At 42.9% G+C, this 18989-nt stretch overlaps 1 protein-coding gene across 4 annotated transcripts in view; it reads right to left on the bottom strand.

The window, feature by feature from the left end:
• The window catches only part of TRERF1 (transcriptional regulating factor 1), an 87881-nt gene that overhangs the window by 8954 nt on the left and 59938 nt on the right, over positions 1 to 18989 (bottom strand). For 2 of the 4 annotated variants that reach the window (XM_063124007.1, XM_063124006.1), the window contains 11 exons: positions 17771 to 17921; positions 16902 to 17165; positions 13690 to 14059; positions 11274 to 11340; positions 8911 to 9050; positions 7261 to 7364; positions 6668 to 6743; positions 6411 to 6499; positions 5755 to 5868; positions 4587 to 4784; positions 2149 to 2357 (listed from right to left, as the gene is read on the bottom strand). In XM_063124007.1, coding sequence (XP_062980077.1) covers positions 2149 to 2357; positions 4587 to 4784; positions 5755 to 5868; positions 6411 to 6499; positions 6668 to 6743; positions 7261 to 7364; positions 8911 to 9050; positions 11274 to 11340; positions 13690 to 14059; positions 16902 to 17165; positions 17771 to 17921 — 1782 coding nt within the window. The remainder of the gene's footprint in view (positions 1 to 2148; positions 2358 to 4586; positions 4785 to 5754; positions 5869 to 6410; positions 6500 to 6667; positions 6744 to 7260; positions 7365 to 8910; positions 9051 to 11273; positions 11341 to 13689; positions 14060 to 16901; positions 17166 to 17770; positions 17922 to 18989) is intronic. The other 2 variants (XM_063124008.1, XM_063124009.1) reach the window with 2 other exon arrangements.

The following is an 18989-nucleotide window of genomic DNA, read 5'->3' as shown; positions in this document are numbered from 1 at the left end:
AGCTAGTTTGTTAATCAGAATGTCACGGGGCACTTTGTCAAAAGCTTTGCTGAAGTCAAGATATATGATGTCCACAGCATTCCCACAGTCCACAAGGGAGGTTCCTTTTGATGGTGAAGCAGGGCTGAAACCCCCATTCTCTGCTGAAAGGCTTGTTGTGGTGGAAACTGAGAAGAAGGAGTTACTTTGTTTTAGCCATTTGTATTCCACTCTTTAGCCATGTTTTCAGGGTGGATAACACATACATATGGATAACGCAGAAGAATGGCTTTTGATACCATCAACCATGGTATTTTTCTGGATAAATTGGCTGGGTCGGGAGTTGCGCACTTCACTGCGGTGGTTCTCCTCCTATATTTGGATGGCTGAATCCAGAAATATAAAGCCGAATGCTGACAATCAAAGTGATGTGAGTGTCATAATTCCCTGGTGCCTCTCTGAATTTTCACAGCCAGATTCTAAGATTTTCCCCCTAGGATTTTAAGTAATTAACATACATGTGTTGACGTTCAGCAAGTTTTGGAGGCTCACTGTAAGAGATATGCATACCAACATTTCTATGCCGCCTTTCTATACTGACAATAATCAGTGACAAATAATAATAAAAGCACCATACTTTAAAACAATGTGAAAATAATATAAATCCAATGGCAGCAAAATAGCAGCAGGCAAAATTCACATCCTGAAATAAAACAATCTTCACTACCCTTAGAAAAATGGATAGTGAAAGGGCCAGACTAACCTCTCTTGAAAGGCTATTCCACATTGTGGAAGCAGAGACCCACGGTTTCCCCCTCTCTGCAGAAGAGCCTCAGAAGGGGAGCAGAGTTCCTCTCACAAGAGGAGACAAATCTTAAGGTATTCTGGTGACAAGACTGTTACAGCAGGAAGCGTGTGCAGACTTTAGGCTTCTGGGAACATCTCCCTGCTGATCTACTGCAAATCACCTAGAGGTCTACCAGTAGATTCCACCCCTGGTTTCGAGCAGGAGTGGGCAGAAGGTAGACTGGACTCTATTGGCAGGTCTCTTGGTGATCTGACTCATAATTATCTAACAGCAACAGCAACTAAAATGCTCCCTCTACCCTCCACTAAATTAAGTTGCTGGAAAATAATACTTTGAGAAAACGGCTGAGGTACAAAATTTATCCACAGATTAGTTACAGCCCTGGTGGACTTGGACTTGGCATAAAGCCATGACAGATGCTGGTGACTCAGGAAGAATCTGGAAAGGTCACAGATAAGAAGTGAAGATTCAGCTAATTGAATAATTGGACAATTGCATGAGTCATATAGATATGAAAATGTTTATAAAGAGTTGTAATTTTAATCGTGTCTGAACTCGGAGATGTACGTGTTGTGATATGCTGTGTTGTGTATGAAGAAACTGAATGTACTGGAAAACACTGTTTTATACCTCAGTAAAGTTTTGTACTGAAGTGAGACTCTGGTGTGAGTATTTCTTGGAACAAAGTTTTTCTAAACCCTGCTACGTTGAGATTCCCAACAAAACCCACCTAGCTCAGGTTGGTAGACCTCAAGAGTTCAGGTGTGTTTTTTAATCCCACAATCCTGAAGTCTGTCCATCCTTGGTTTTTTGCTTTTAAGGTGATAAACCTTGGTTGTATTTTATAACCTGAAACATAGAGTGCTGAGGAGAACCTCTGCAGCATATCACTAGATGTTTCAGTAGGGGATCAACATTTTAGAAAGAGTAAAACAAATGTGATTTGTTGCACTTCCTCAAGTGATGCTTACAATATTCAATAGTAAAACGGCATCAGCTAAAGATCTAGATTTTCAGGTGCTGTCCTCCTTAAAAGATGCAGTACACAGCATGATCCTAGACATATTTACCTGGAAGTAATTCACATTGAGTGCAATGGACCTTACTCCAAAGAAGTGTACACAGGATTGCAGCCTTCATATCACATGGGAAAAAGATTAAATTTGTCTCACAATAGCTGAATGCCATCTTAAACAGGCACCCCGTTACAACTTTGCTACCATTATACAATGCAGCTACTAGTAGAATGAGCCCTACTCATAATGGCACCTTTCTTAACTCAGTGGGGATTTATTTCCCCCTGACGTTTTAAATAGGAAACAACAAACTTCAGTGTGCATCATGGATGCATGTTTACTCACTTGCCACATTCTTTACAAGGGAAGACTGTAGGCGGATCAGTCTCACCACTTGTGGTGCTATGAGCAGGGGAGCTTTTGAGAGAGCCATAGTCATTCTGAGTACTGGGTTTCTGCTTTGGGCCAGGGCCTCCGCAGCGGTTTTTCACCCCAGGGTTTGTACCAGCATGAATACGAGCATGGCCATTCAGGGCTTGTCTGGAGCTGAATATCTAGGAAGCAAAAACACATGCACACAATTCAAAAGCAAACCACAAAATGGCTCTCTGAAGCAAAGCACAAAACAGGAATTACTCTCAAGCCCATTTAACGTAACTTGCTTTGATTTCCTTCTATGTGCTTGTTTAAGAAGTCCTGCCAGAACGGACTTCTATCTAGCCCAGCTTTTTGTTTCTGACAGCAGACAACCAGACACAGAAGGACAACAGCTCTGCCCTACTGTTTGTCCTCAGCATCTGGTATTCAGATGCACACTGCCTCTCAACATGGAGGTTTCATTTAGCTAACAGCCATGCCCAGATCAACACGCCATTGAAGATCATCCATTCAAGCTTTGGTCAGGTAAGATGGCAGGTGGGTAGCTGGGAGGTAATTGGATTCAACTGATTCCCACACAAACACACACACACACGACATTTTTGTGAACCACCCAGAGAGCTTTGGCTATTGGGCGGTATAAAAATGTAATAAATAATGTAATACTGTTTTACTCTGTACAGCACCATGTACATTGATGGTGCTATATATATATATAAATAAATAATAATAATAATAATAAGAAGAAGAAGTCTGCAAGAGCATGGTCATGTACAGCGCTATCCATTCCAAAAGGCTCTTAAGGCTGCATCATCCATTACTTTTTCCGTGTGGAGATTAATCTCAGCGTATGGTCTGAGATGCAGTCGTCTTGCTGAAGTTAAGCAGGCTTCGGTGTAGCACAGTCTTGCTCAACCTGATCCTCTCCAGATGTTGGACTACAATTCCCAGCACCTCCTAGCTGGCTGGGGGATGCTGGGAGTTATAGTCCAGCACATCTGGGAGGCACTGGGTTGGAGAAGACTTGTCATATCAGTGTTTGGATGGGAGATTTCCTGGGGAGCCTGTGTACACTATCTCAAGTACTATCATGGTACAATATAAATGGGGAGGGGGGAGAATCAACCCCTCTTTAGGAAAAAATACATGTTGTGGGTACAAAGGGCAGTGGGAGAGCATTTGCCATTGTGAGTACAGACACACAGCAAGGTCTGCCAATACTTATTAACAGGGGATGGACTCCGATCCATATGAACTGGACTCGGGACATATCTACATTACACCCTTAAACTAGTTTTGCAATTATTCCCTCTTCTCAGGAAACTGCTTTCCTGAGATGAAGAAAAGCAGGATATAAATGTCTACATAAATTTAAAAAATAATAAAAAGATTCTCTTCTCTGGGAACTATAGTTCCGTCAATAGGGTTTTTACTGCTTATTAATTGCTACTTTAACCTGCGTTATTGAATTACTTAGCCATGGATTGTTTAAAGGTTTTGTTCTGATTGTTTCTGTTTGTAAGCAACTTTCATTAACTGTCCATGGAAAAGCAAGGTGTACATTTTTAAAAAATTGTTCGTAATGTTTTCTGTCCTTGGCAATCATCAGCATTGGGGGGGTGGGGCGCTCAAGAGAAATCTCATCAAGCTCAGCCCGCGGCCTCATCTATGCTTCTGAGATCTCACTAGGCATGGTGATCTTTGAAATCTTCAGATGCAGAAGTACATTTTTTGAAAACTGAAGCCTGAGATTTTTCAGGAATGCACAATTCTTGCACCCAACATCAATTTCTGCATTTGAATGCAGTCTCAGAGCAGTACCTAATATTGTCACAGTTTTAGCATTAATGATGTTGAACTAGCATAAACCAACGCTAGCGCAACATCATTAGCACTTGCTAGCAGGGCTGGACCAAGACACTTTGCTACCTGAAGTAAAGAACAAAATGGTGCTCCCTCCCATTTCATGTACAAAAGCTGACCGGACTGGCAGTTTCTTCAACAATGGCAATGGGTCAGAACCCTTCAACACACCTGAAGACAGCAGGCTAGCTTAGGGGCCAAGAGCAGGCACACAGCTCTCTCCTTGAACACCTTGCTGCCACCTACCAGCATCTGCTGGATGAAGGGGGACTGCCTCACTCTGCCTAATGGTAGGACTGGCCATGCTTATAAAGCGAAGGGGGAGAGCAGTGATTTGCCACTGAATTTTGGCGGCAAATTACCACTTTTCCCCTTTGCCTAGCAAGTCCTAATGACATTGCACTAGCATTGGTTCCCGCTAGCACAATGTCATCAGCACTTGTACCGTGATAACAATGAATACTGCCCACAGAATCCACACAGCCCAGCTGGATCAAAATCTACACCCTTCTGCGATATTAAAAGATATCAAGTACACCTACAGCCCCACAGTCTGGTATTTCACAGGTAAAAGAGGTCACGGCAATTGTGAGGCTCTGCAGGGAAGGCAAGCTAATGGGGGCAGCAACAGCAATTGGTGGTGGGTCAGGAGAATTCTGGACTTCAATTTCCTCTTCTTTGACAGATTTTCGGTCTTCCTCTATCTGCTCTTCTTCCTCCAACTCCTCTTCTCCACTAGTCTGAAATTCAAAGCGGAACAGTTGATTAAACAAATTCTGGATTTCTTCACAAATGAACAAATTGGAGACTAAGCACAGTAAGCCCACGTGTGCACACTTTACCTCAGGAATGAGGTGGGTGAATCTGGGGCTCTTTGGCCATGAGATGAACACAAACCTTCTCTAGCTCTGAACTGTTTATCTGCTTTGGAGATGAGGGGCAGGTTCGCAAATGTCAAGCATAACATTTTACTGCCTTCGGAGAAACATTCCTAGCGTTTTACTCCCTGCTTCCTTTTATTAGAGAGGGAATGAGGTCCCACCTCTGCTCCTTGCCAAACCTGTTTTTCAGAACTTGCCCAAGGAGAGAAAGAGCTACATCTATACTGAATGCACCCACTATTCTAAAAACGTCACATATGTCTTTACTCTTATTCTTGCATCTATGTATAGGAACTGCTGACAATTTTCTTGCATCTGAAAAAATACAGGTAGCTGCTTTATCCAGGTCAGATTTTTTTCCATCTAGTTTAGTAATGTCTGCCTCAACTGGCAGCAGCTCTCCAGGCAGAGGTCTTTCACTTCACGTGCTACGCAATTCCTTAAAACTGGAGATGCCAGGAATTGAAGCTGGGACGTTTTGCATGCAAAGGAAGTGCTCTACCACTGAGTCATGGGTGCCCTATGAACTTATTAATACATCCGAAGAAATTAGCACCAATTCCATGCATGGATGCATGTAGCAAATATTTGTACACGAGAGCCTCGACTACTAAAAGCTGCACCATTGAAGAGCAAAATAGTACACATCCTTCTAGCATGGACAAGGTCACAACATACACAAAACCATCATTGAGATTTATTTATTTATTTTGGCTTTATAAGGCACCCTATAAACGGTACACATGAATCAATAAGTAAATACCTAGGGAGTGAAATTTTACCTCCTAAAAAAAAAAAAAGGAGGGGGGGGGAGAAGAAAAACGCTTACCGGACATTCATCTTTTACTTCTGCTAGGCGTGTTCTGTGCTTTCGTCCTAAATGAATAATTTTCTTCCAGGTGTAATAGTATTCCACGCACTGTGCTACTGTTTTAGACTTCATCTACAATTAAACATTAATTCAGATACTGCACCATCACTACATTATTGTGTAGTGTTCAACATCCAAATGTACGAAAACATTATTCACATGCATTGGTCAGAACTCTAGAGATTAGATGAAATATCAAAAGTGCAAATTGGACTTTGTATCATACAAAAGACGTTTTTCCTCCTCCTACATACACATAACTCATTTATTTCCTGGCTGTCCTCCATGTAGCTATTCTGTTTTTACCTCGCAATAACCACTCCCTGAAAGTAGGCTAGGCTGAGGGAGAGTGACTGACTCAAACTCACCCAGTGGGCTTCATGGATGAGAAGGGAATATAAACAAGTATCTCCCAGCGCAACCCATGTGTGCGCACACAGACGGATAGTCTCTCTTTCTCTCTCTTTTTCCTATCAACAATTTTTGTTCACTCTAACTGAAGCAACTAACTCATGGCCAAAATGACAGGCAACATAAAAGTAAACTAAACCGTCAGGCTTCTCTCATAAGTCAAAAGTCAGAAATGGCAGTCTAAATAACAGAGAACATCTTACCATTTTCTGTACAAAAATAAAATCTTTGCTGTATGTGGATAGTGCTTTGTTGAACAGTTTTTTTTCAACGGGTGTCCACTGGTCTGAACCTGAAGTAAACAAACAGGAAAGAATCACATATTTCTTTCTTGTCAACTGAACCACACTCATTTCTCAGTACTTAGCATCTGGTGTGCTTCTTCCATGGATACATCTAACAACAAAGGGTCAAACATGGACCTAGCATGTACTCTTTACCCAACTATTGAGTAACTTACCAGCATAGTGATAATTTGCCAGAGGATGTGATTTTGCTCTTGATGGTTTCAGCAAAAGAAGCATCTCCAGAGCAACCTGCAGGACAAAGGACAAAACAAGCTAGTCAGAACCATGGATGACCTGCTTTTAATCACTACAATTCTTTTAAATAACTAATTTATTAAAACATTCACATTTTCCATTTTTGTTTTCCAACGGACCTTCAACATTACATAGCTCCTAAGCATGGTCAGTCCTCAGTGGGATAGAGGGGGTTGTTCCCTTTGATTTTTTTTTTTAGGTTGCAATCCTATGCACATTTATCTGGGACTCAGCCCCACTGAATACAATGGAAATCACTTCTGTAAACATGCATAGGATTTCACTATTAATTACTCCTAGCAGTTAGCTGTCTTGAACTTTGTTCTAAAGAAAGACAGGATATGCACATTTAAAATAAGCAAACTACTAGAAAAATATCTCTAAACTGCTGTAAATAGAAGCTATATTCTCACAATCAGTTATTCAAAAAGCTACTTCATGTCACTCTCCTTATGAAACCTTGTAATTTCAACATGTTATCAAAGCAAAGGTAAATGTAAACTTAACTTACCATAATATCCCCTTTAGCTTCAAAGAGAGAATGCAAACCATATTCTAGATTGGTTCCTCCACCAGTTAATATACTTGAACAACACGTATTTAAGAAGTTGGTCACTGTGTGAAGAAAAATCCAAAATAGTATTGCCAAACACTTCTATTCACCCTGTCATTAAGTACACAAACCTGAAAAAAGGTCATAAAGCCAATACAAAGGGCTGGTTCACATGATTGTGCTGAAGGAAGTAAGCCATGGTGGCTTATTTCCCCTGCTGGGCATGCTGGTTGCATTTGCCTAATTATCCTCACTGGCGTGGTTTGCTGTATTGTCCAAACCTGGATGGCGTGGCTTATTTGGGGACACAGGGGCAGCAATGCTTAAGTAACCCAAGAAAAGCCCATTGGTTATTTGAGGATTGCTGCCCCCTCAAACAAGCCATGCTATCTGGGTTCAGACAACATGGCAAACCGCACCAGCAAGAGTATTGAGGCAAATCCAGCCAGCACGTATAGCAGGGGAAATAAGACTCAGCACAATCATGCAACCTAGGTCATCTATTCAAATTCCAATAAGCTCGGATTCTCATTCTGAAAACTCTGGGGCAGAATACCAGGTAGAATATGAAAGGGGAAGGATGAATAGATGGAAATGGACCTAGCCAGCATGGTTTTTTAAAAAAACAAGGGGCGGGATGGGGTTGCAGAAATGTTTAAAGTGACAGAATGATGATCAGGATAAAGGAAATTATGAGATGTTAGCTTACACAGATATATATATATATATATATATATATATATATATATATATATATATATGGTACATCGCAAGAAGGTTAGTATCCACTTAACAAAACAATTACTTTCATAATATAAAATGCAGAAATGGAATAAATAAAGACAGAACACATAATGTACAAGTGAACTGCACAAACTCTCTGAGGTAAATTCATGCTCATGCAGATAAATGCATTTAACCCACCCAAGCCAGTGGGGTTACTGCAGACCTCAGCAGCTGTTAGAAATATATTTAAAACTACTTTTTTTTTTTTTAGCATACCTGAATCATCTCATACTCTATATAGTCCTAAACAATTACAGGGTCAGTTATCCTGTGGCGTTTCATACCCACTTTTTTAAATGTATGTTTAATTTACTAAGTTATCAGGAATCTAACTAATTCCTATTGAAATTATGCGCTGCAGCCAGACTTGTCCCTCTGTGAATGGAAGGGCTCCTTCCATTTGCAGAGGAAACCAGGATCCAGTGGAGTCTTCTTGCTGAAGGAAGGATGCAGGGTAATGATTTTCTCCTATTTCCCTTTCCCCTGCCGCCCCACACCAAACATGGCTCCAGAGGTACTCCAACAGCTAAGGAACCATGTGGAGGTGGCACCAGGGGAAGAGGAAATCTGAGGAAACTAGATTCAGCCAACCTGCATAGAGCACAAGGTCTACACCCAAGCCTACGTTTTGAGTATGTGATACCAATAAAAGCTATCTTTTAGAATGTTAAACTGGAGTGATTTTGGAATCAGACTATTTCTAGCTAGGACTTTAAAGAGGTCTGGTGAACCCAAATAACAAATTGATACTGTTAAAAAAAAAAAAAAAAGAACGTATGGATTAAAAATAAGAACTCCATTGTAAGGGAGAAAACACAGTACCTCTTTGTTGGAAACTTTTGTCCTCTAGTTCTGGCCAAGGTTTCCAAACTAATGTTGCCTTGTGATCCTCTTTCCTCACTGATGCAATGTCTTTAAGTTCAGGGATATCAGCTTGGAATCTCGATCCAATATTGATACGGCTGGAAAAAAAGAAACTCACCACATTAAAAAGACACAGGCCCAATGCAGGCTGTACAGTCTGTGAGATGAAAGAAGAAAAAGATAAGAGGCAAGACGAAACAACTACTAGGGCTGTGCAAGGTTCAAACCTTGGATATTTGAATCCGAGGTTCGGAGGCCATTTTGTGGCAGACCCACCATTTTAGGACGGGATCTCCTATGTTCTTGCAAAGCCCTAGGCCCCAGTACAGCCTACAGCCCCCAGCATGCAGTGCCGGGGAGGGCTGGACTTACCAGGGCCCAGGAGTAAAGGGCAGGCATGTCCTTGCTGTGGCAATTGCCTGCTCATGGGCATGACTGCCAGTTTCCCTGCCGTTGTGAGATCGTCGGCAAAGAAACTGGCAATCACGCCCAGGAGCGGGTGATTGCCGCAGCAAGGACACAACTGCGCTTTGCTCCTGGGCTCCGGTAAGTCCAGCCCTCCCCAGCACTGCATGCTGGGGGCTGTAGGCTGTACCAGGGCCTAGGGCTTTGCAGGAACATGGCGGATCCCACCCTAAAATGGCGGGTCTGCCACAAAATGGCCTTCGAACCTTGGATTCGAATATCCAAGGTTCGAACCTTGCACAGCCCTAACAACTACATATAGCAAAGAAGGGACAAGAGAGAGAGATCAGAAGAAGGTGGAAATGCCAGGGGCCTCTAACTGTGATATAAGATGAACTTTATTTTTTGTCAGGGAAGCAAGAAAGCTGAGTGGATTATGGGGTGTTCTTCACCACTAAGTACCTTTCCTGGGAAGGAGGTAACTATCTTTCCTTGCTGTGTTCTTGGGTAGGGTCTATATTGGAGCCCCTTTCGCTCGTGAAGCACTGCTGTGTTGGTATTTTTTTCAAAAACAATGGCTGCTCTGGGGATGTCCCTTAATGAATACAGCGCAGGGTCTGCTGTGTTTATGATACAATTGAGGTGCTACATGCTAATGCATAGTGCTGTAACTGCAAAAGTAGAGAGAGCTTGAAAGGTCACATGTGTTTTATTGTTTATGCTTATAGTGCAAGCACATGCTACAAGCCACAGTAGAGTGCTGCAATGGTCTTGCTACCATTTCAGGTTGCTTTAAAAAAAGAATCCAGCAATTTTATGCACACCTTTACAGCTGTGAAGGAATACAAGATTAAAAATAAAATCTGTAGTTATTCAGTTACACAGCTGCTCTGTAGATGCGCTGTGAAAAATAGCCTAAAAAAATTGTGGAAAGAAGTCAAGGAATATCTCAAACGGCAGCACATTCCAATGCACTGACATTGTAAAGTGGTATGCATGCTGATGGCGTTAGATCCATATTTAACATCGACCTGGTTCGCATGTCACTCTGAGCTTGTTTAACCCAGGAATTGCAGGAGGAGCAGAACAAGTGAGTTGCGTACATGCCATTTCTGATTTCAATCCAAAGCTTCGGATGTCACAAAACCCAGGAATGGGGTGGTCCTGGGTGGTTAACTGAAATTGGAAATGGCATGCGTGTGACTCTCACACTCGGCCTCTCCCACAATGCCAACCCAGGAATTGGCCAGAGTGACATGTGAACAGGATGACTGTACCCTTGTCTCAATAGTAGCTTCAATAGAATTCTTACACTACAATCACATACATGTCTACTCAGAAGTAAGACCAACTGAGTTCAGTGGGACTTACTCCCAGGTAAGTTTCTACAGCTTTGCAGTCTTAAAAAGCCAAGACATTCAGTGGTAAAGCTCTTTCTTAAGAATTAAGGCACAAAGTTAGGACAATTCAAACGTTAAAAAGCAAAGAGCGGTTCCCGTTCTCAGTCTCTGTGGAATTTGAATAGAATCATAGGATATAAATGTAACAACAAACTTGATTGCACACTGCCCTGAAATTTAACTGTGGCATGAGGCAGGAAGGAATTCCCATCTTGCTAAAACCTGTTTAATAACTATGAGAAAACCATGATGTGTTTTCTGAAGTCTAGTTAATATACCCGGGGGGGGGAGGGGAGTGTTGAATGAAAAAGGAACTGTTCACTTTAGAATGGGGATTTCATTAATTCAACCTTCCCCAATCTGGTGCCGCCAGACACTTTGGAGACACAAACACATATAAACACACACAAACTCATTCCAGGAATAAAAACCAGCTAGATTAGATGCCAAGTGATATCTATCTATCTATCTATCTATCTATCTATCTATCTATCTATCTATCAGAATAGTTCTTACGGTTCAATGTCAATTGCCTGTTCTCCAGGCCCCGGGGTCACGGGAACAATGCTTCCATCAACACTGTCTGAAAGGGAAAAACAAGATTATGGCTTCCTACATACAGATGAGATGTTCCCATTGCTAGTATGTCTTTGTTCATTTCCCACTTCTGTCCCAGCTATGCTTTCCAGGAAAGCTTAACAGAAAACAAGATTAAAAAGAGACAAATAAGGGACAAACCACAGCTATAGTGGTAGAGCACACGCTTTGTATGCACATGACCCAAGGTTCACTCTCTGCCCTTTCCAGTTAAGAACGTAAGAAGAGCCCTGCTGGATCAGACCAAGGGTCCATCTAGTCCAGCGTTCTGTTCACACAGTGGCCAACCTGCTGTCAATAGGGAACCCATAAGCAGGATGTGAATGCAACAGCACTCTCCCACCCATGTTCCCTGGCAACTGGTGTATACAGGCTTACTGCCTCTGATACTGGAGGTAGCACATCACCATCCGGACTAGTAGCCGTTGACTAGTAGCCAGTTAAAAGGTTTTATTAGCAGGTGATGGGAGTAATCTGTGCCAGAGTAACTGGAGCAGCTTTCCCCAGTCCAGCACGTAACAGACGTGTCGGACTACAGCTCCCATCATCCCACATAACTTTTGTAAACCGCCCAGAGAGCTTTGGCTATGGGGCGGTATATAAATGTAACAAATAAATAAATAAATAAATAAAATCCACAGCCAACGTTGGTCAGGAGTGATGGGAGTTGCAATCGGACACATCTGGTGGGCACCACGTTGCCTACCCCGGCACAGATGATGCTGAGCAAGATAAGATGAACGAGCTGTCAGAATATAAGGCATTTTCATACTTTCAGCTGTGTCGTTTTATATGCATTCCATGTTTGTGGACACAATTATTACTGTGCTCTCGGCACCTGCAGCTACTCTGTAAAACTATTTCAACTTAAAATGCCTAAAGAGACTACTCAAGGCCACAAACCAATACATTTTCTACATCTGCATTGACAAAATCAGGGAAGAACAGTTGTTCGGACAAGGTGTAACAGTGCTGAAACTTGTGCAAGTTTGAAGGACAGAGATCCTTGCTTCAGATTCCTCTGCCACAAATGAATGGAAGTTCTCCGAAGGGAACAATGTATGTTTGTCTCCTTAAGCCTTTTGTGAATTCATTATCTCCCTCCCCACCCCTCCACTGTCTCCTGGTTCAGCTGATAATATACGTACGTGTGTGTGTGTGGGCAGGGAATTATTTAAAATTATTTGTTACACTTGTTGAGAGAGGTATGATATTAAAGGATTCTTCTAAGAGAAGAACAAAGCTAGGTAAGCTGCAGAATAACCCAAGATATGAGAACACAGAATGCTGTTCTATACACAACTTTCATCCAGACAGTTCTCATTACAAGCACTTAACAAAATGTTGTCTAACCTTCCTGAATCCTCCAATCTATGTGCACACAATGCTTTGGGCTCACAGGTCCCTCACAGTCCACATGACTGAACACTTTATCAGCACCTCCACATGATACATCTCTGTTGCTGGACTGTACCACATCAGGCTGCAGGGGGTGTCAAATATTAGAATGCTCCCTTGTGTAATAATAATAAAAAAAACTTCAGAACTAGCATATTTTGCCTAATGTGCTGGGTTTGTATGTGCCAGTGGTTTTTTTTTTTAAAAAAAAAAATACAGCACCATTTGAGCATTTTATTCCCCACCTGCAGCCTGATGTGAAACAGTCCAGCAATAGATACATTATGCAGGGCTTCTGATCACAGAACTCCACTGTGGGATTGCGTGGCTGAATTCTCCAGAATAGTGCTCCAGGACAACATGTATCTGGACATTTTCAGCATTCCCTCTTGATAAGGTCCGACCAAGAAAGATGATGCTATCCAGATGAGCACAAGGCCGAAACCCAGGGGGAATCCGCACGTCGTTCTCAGGGCGCTTCCATCTGCCCCCAGTGCACCCCAAAAACGATCGTGTAACTCGCCTGGTGAAGAGACGAGGAAGACGCATCCTAGCTGCTGCCGCCGCCACCACCCAACTCCCTCCTCGCCGGCTGGGAAGGAGAGCTCGGGGGAAGAAGGCGGGGTGGAGAGCTTCTTCCGCTCTCCACCCCGCCTTCTTCTGCCGAGCTCTCCGAGCCGGCTGGCGAGGAGGGAGTTGGGTGGCGGCGCCGGCACCGGCAAGGACGCGTCTTCCTCGGCTCTTTTACAGGCGAGTTACACGATCGTTTTCGGGGTGCGCTGGGGGCGGATGGAAGCGCCCTGAGAACGACATGCGGATTCCCCCCCAGATGCAAGTGTTCCGTAAGCAACACGAACTAACCCTGTACTATTCAGAAAAGGCAAATTGTCGGTGTGGATGAGAGCTCCGTTTAGGTCATGTAACGCAAAATACTCACTAGATCGACAGAGGAGCACCCGGGGAGTGGGCGTCAGAGGAGTGAGCGGCAGCTGCGGGTGAGATGTACCATGAGAAGATGTGATAACGCTGCTGAAGAGACCAGATCCTTGCCGTACCGGGCTGAGCATTGGAGGGGGGGTGTAAGGAGGGGGGTCATGAATCCTGTCAAGCAGGTGGTCTCCTAGGATGCGGGGAGAGCGAAGCTGGCTTTGGTACAGGGTAGCGCCTGAGTGAGATGCACTGAGGTTGAGCGACGGAGGTGGTATGAAGAGTGGTTCGGGTCTGTGGCGGTATTTCTTCTTGTCCTGAAAAGGTTTGAAGCTTTCTTCACAGTTGGTGATGCTTTGGTGGTGTTTTTTGTTGAGATCCTGAATGGAAGTTTAGAGCATTCAGATATTTTAATCATCACGGGAAGTGCATTTAATTATATCTCTATAGCCCCAGCACTAGGTTCTCAGCCTTACACAGAGACTTGGGAGAACAAATGAGCTCCAGAAATCCAGACAACATTTTGCTGCATGTTAACATCAACAAGGCTGTACATCCACTCTTCTTCCTTATTTACTGTTGGCAACTAAGCTAGCTAAAAAGTGGAATTCTGCCCACCTTTCCTCAGTTTTTCAATGGTTTGTCAGAGAGTGAGGTTTTCTCCTAGCTGAGAAGATTTTGCACAAATTCAGGTTAGCACGGGAGAGCTAAACCAGAGACCTTTCTGCTGACCCATTTACCAGAGATCTTAATATATCAGAGATGTTAATATATCAGCAACGCAACTCAAAAAATATAAAACCACATTAAAAGCTTTGTCATTTCACCCCCAGCTTAGCTTGCAGTTTACTTTCAGTATCAGATGTGTTCACCAGATCATTCCCTTATTTATCATTGGTCCATAACTTGCTTTATTTACATATATGATACTGACTTTGTTTGTGCTGTAGATTTTGTTTCCTTATCTTATGCAATAGACTCTACTTCCTTTAACTTTTGTAACTGTCTAAATGTTTGTTGTTATGTCAGCTTGTGGGTTTTTTTGCTACAAATAAAAAGTTAAGGCCCCCCTCAAAAAAAACCATTAATAAGCCTCTTAGATAATAGTACTGCCCACTTTCCAGAAAACAAGGGCCAATAAAGGCCAAGGAAGATATGATCTAAAAGATCTGTGAACATGATATCCCATGGTTTTAAAAAGCGTGAATGGTAGCCATGTTAGCGGGGGAATTGGTACTGTGGTGACAGGAAGGGGATTTAAACTTTCTCCCCCAAGCTGGTTTCCCAATTAAAATGCCCTCCAGCTATTATTTGCCATATAGGCACTTGTACCAGTAACCAAGGGGCAAATAAGAGAGCCTTTTTTTGGCTGAATGGCGGGATAAAAATGCATAAATAAATAAATAAATAAATAAATAAATAGCAGCTAGATCTGTACAATTTTGATTGTGAAAATGATGCAGGAGGCGATACCCCTTCCTTAGCACTGATTCCAATCCAAATTGCACCAACCTCCCATGAATGCTATTTACACTTTTTTTAAAAAATGCAGAAGATGCTATTGGTGACAGGTTTAATAAAGCCCACCCCTCAAATCAAAAGCTTTAAGGGCTGGTGGAGATTTAAACCATCTCGCCATCCCAACCCAATACTTCCCAGCACCGTCCCAATAATAAGAAAAGTATCATGCCTGTCCCGCAAATAGTAATTTGAGGGGCAATAGTAATTTTGTCAGGACACATTCCAACTTTTTACGTTCCTGCATTTGTATCTTAATTGCCCTAGCAAGTGTCCTCGATGGTATGAAAAACCTTTATCTCACCCAAAACAAAGTCCAATATCAAAGCAGGCTAAGCTATATAAATCTACATGAAGTAGGGTTGTTTTTTCCTCTGTGTGTGTGTGTGTGTGATATCATATATCCATACATCACTCATTTCACATGAGTATGTTACCAAGGTAAGCTTTTATTTATTTATTATATTTTTATACCGCCCAATAGCTGAAGCTCTCTGGGCGGTTCACAAAAATTAAAACCATAATAAAACAACCAACAGTCTAAAAACACAAACACAAAATATACAGTATAAAAAGCACAACCAGGATATAGTCACGTTATCAAGTTAAGCCCCAAGCATATGAGTGTCGTCCACAGAGTGTCCTCGTTGGGCCCCTCTTACTATGGTGCCACTTGGTGGCAGCAACAGGGGGCTGCCATTTTAAATTTCCCACCATGCTCCAGGGCACCCAGTGTAAATTGGTTCCAGGGCACTGTAGGAAATGTAACCAGGCAGTCCATTGCTGCCTGCCACTTGGCACGGGGTGAGGTGGTGCGCTCAAGGGCAAGCATTAGTGCTGCTGGGTCCTGCCGGGGACTGGGACCCCAGAAGCTGCTGAGGCTGTGAGATCTTGATGTAGAGCAGCGGTTCTCAACCTGTGGGTCGGGACCCCTTTGGGGGTCGAATGACCCTTTCACAGGGGTCGCCTAAGACCATCGGAAAACACATATTTCCGATGGTCTAAGGAAACTGTATTGACTGAACTATGTCACGTATCATCTTTTGTATTATTAAAGCTATTGTTATGTATTATTTTCATTAGCAAATCATCCCATGACAATGGATCGTGTAGAGAAGAACGAAAATAATTTTATGGTTGGGGGTCACCGCAACATGAGGAACTGTATTAAAGGGTCGCGGCATTAGGAAGGTTGAGAACCACTGATGTAGAGCCTGCACGTTATATCACACAGATTGTACCCTTAAGGCTTCACGCTCAGCTATAACCATAATCCACCAAAAAGTGGTTGTCTATCTTCATACGCAAAGAAAGGGAGTGACTAATGAAGCCCTTCACAACTATGCATCCTCAGGAGACAATTTCCATCCCAAATGCACCCCCCTTCCTTTTCCAGAAGAAAACAAATTGGTTTGAAGCAGCAACACCAAAACAAACAAGCACAAAGAACATGGACAGGCGATAAATCCCTTTGTGTGTGTGTGTGTGTGTGTTGTGTGTGTTAAGCTTCCAGTTTAGGAATATTTGAGAATTGACAAAAAACAATTAATGTTAGTTCTGAATGAACCTGGGGACTACTGCGCACCTCTGAACAGGGCCATGTTTGAAAGGGCCATGTAATTTTAAGCACTTGTAAAACAAAATGAAACCACAAAGGGATTTATTCGGCACCCGTGGCACAGTTAGTGGCAAGGGAACACTCACAGAAGACGCGCACGGGCTGACCAGTTTAGGGGAGCGTGGCGGAGAGTAAGTCATCCTCACAAGGACAGGCATCTCATCATCTGAGACAGGCTTGTCTTTGACTGCAGCACAGCCGTCAGCGGCCTGCTTGCTGGGATCGGGCGACAGATGCTTGACAGGGACAGAAACGGGCATGACGATAGGCACGAAGCGCTCCACCTCGGAGGGCAGCTGCTGCTGCTGCTGCGGGTGCTGCTGCTGCTGCGGCAGGTTCTGTCCTTCCTCCTGTACAGACAATTAAAGGCTTTCAGCCTCCACTGCAGCTGGTCCCCAACCAGAAGGCGAAAGGCAATAGCATAAACAACACGGGAGTCTAGTGGCATTCGAAAGATTAGCAGATTTATTGTGGCATCAGACTTTGTGGATTACAGCCCACTTCCTCCCGAGTTTATAAATAAATCTGTCTCGGCTGATGTTGCTGCACATGCAGCACGAAAAGGTACCCAAACACCTCGGAAAAAACAGAAAAGTTGACCCAAGTTTAAAGAAAGCATGCCACAAAGCCGTACTGAGAGCACAACCTTGCCCTTAATTAAACATAACGATAAAAAGGCAGGTGAAGGTGTGCTCTGAGCAAGGTACCTCTTTCACGGAGAAGCTAGTAGCTCTTAGGCCTAAGGGATGTCACAGTGACAGATTTCCTCTGATTTTAACATACTTGGAAACAAAAGCTGGAGGAAGACATATTTCTCGGACAATAACAAGAGCAGCGCCAGAATTGTCGCATTTAAAAAAGGAAAAGGAAAAAACAGCAATGCAAAGCAAGCAGCAAACTTTAGCAAGAAAGAGTGAAAACCTCGTTTCCAAGGAAGGGAAAAAAATGCTGTTACCTGTCTGAAAATAGGAGATGCCCGTATCCCTCCATGAGACCTCATGTGACCATTTAGGGCTGGTAAACTTTTAAATTCCTTCAAGCATACAGAACACGTTAGCTTGCTCTTTGACTCAGAATTCTCAACATAAGGTTCTTTATCGTGACCACTGTTGTTGCAAAAGAGAGGGAGAGACATGAAGAGAGAGAGAAAGGAAGAAAGTATTTTGAGAAGAACATTCCTCAATATTCATCCACATACAAGTACTTCTACAAAATTCCAAGTTCCCTCAGCACAGGAGTGCACTGAGGGTTGGATCTGGATCTGCCTTTCTCAAGAGGAAGGGCTCTACTCATGAAAGGTCCCTCTGCCTGATTTGGGGGGATCCCCACCCCCACATTACAGCTCATCCCATTCAGCAAGCAGCATCTCTTGACTCTCTGTGTAGCATTTTCAGGGGAATAAAGGGGATACCGTTTATTCCCCTGAATAAATGATGTGGACAAGGCCATTTCCACTAGTGCAGTCGATCCAGCTTAAATCCGGATCCAACCTTTGAGTGTGGGGTGGGGCTTCCTACCCAAAACCTTTTAGCTCTAGAACATTCCAAATGGTGCGCTGCGCAAGCACAGAACTCATAGGTATGATGCCCAGAGACCACGAAGAACTTAAAAAAAAAGTTAATCATCTGCCCACCACCACAAAGTCAATCTGGCACCCTCCAGCTGTGTTCAGACTACAACTCCCATCATCCCCAGAAAACATGGCCATTGCTGACATATTGTATTCAAACTGCCTCTGAAAGGCACACAATGTGCTTTCTGATGTGTGGAAGGACTCAAAGGCTATGACAGCCAAATTCAACTTGTGTAGAAATGAACTGCACTGAAATCAATGGGACTACTCTCCAGGTAAATGGGTTTAAAATTAGGATTTAAATTTATCTTATGCACTAGCTATAAATATCCAAGCAAGAATAGGGTGAATATTTAGGGACAGAAGTTAATTACTCCTCTCTCGGCCCTCTTAAGGTTACATGCTTATTTTAAATAAACTCCATCAAACATATTTTTATTTAAAACATTTCTTGGCTACCTTTCAGGGCAAAGCCCTCACATTGAGATATAACTTTAAGTAAAGATGTGCTGGATTGCACTGAAAATATACCCCACTTCACATGTTAATTGAGAAAAGAGGTCCCCAGGCAATTGTCTGGGCTGAACTGCTGGCATCGTCC

The sequence above is a fragment of the Elgaria multicarinata genome, chromosome 4 (genome assembly GCF_023053635.1).
Source record: "Elgaria multicarinata webbii isolate HBS135686 ecotype San Diego chromosome 4, rElgMul1.1.pri, whole genome shotgun sequence".
In the NCBI taxonomy this organism is placed as follows: domain Eukaryota; kingdom Metazoa; phylum Chordata; class Lepidosauria; order Squamata; family Anguidae; genus Elgaria; species Elgaria multicarinata.
The sequence above is the reverse complement of the archived record's forward strand: the minus strand, read 5'-3'. Positions and strand labels throughout refer to the sequence as shown.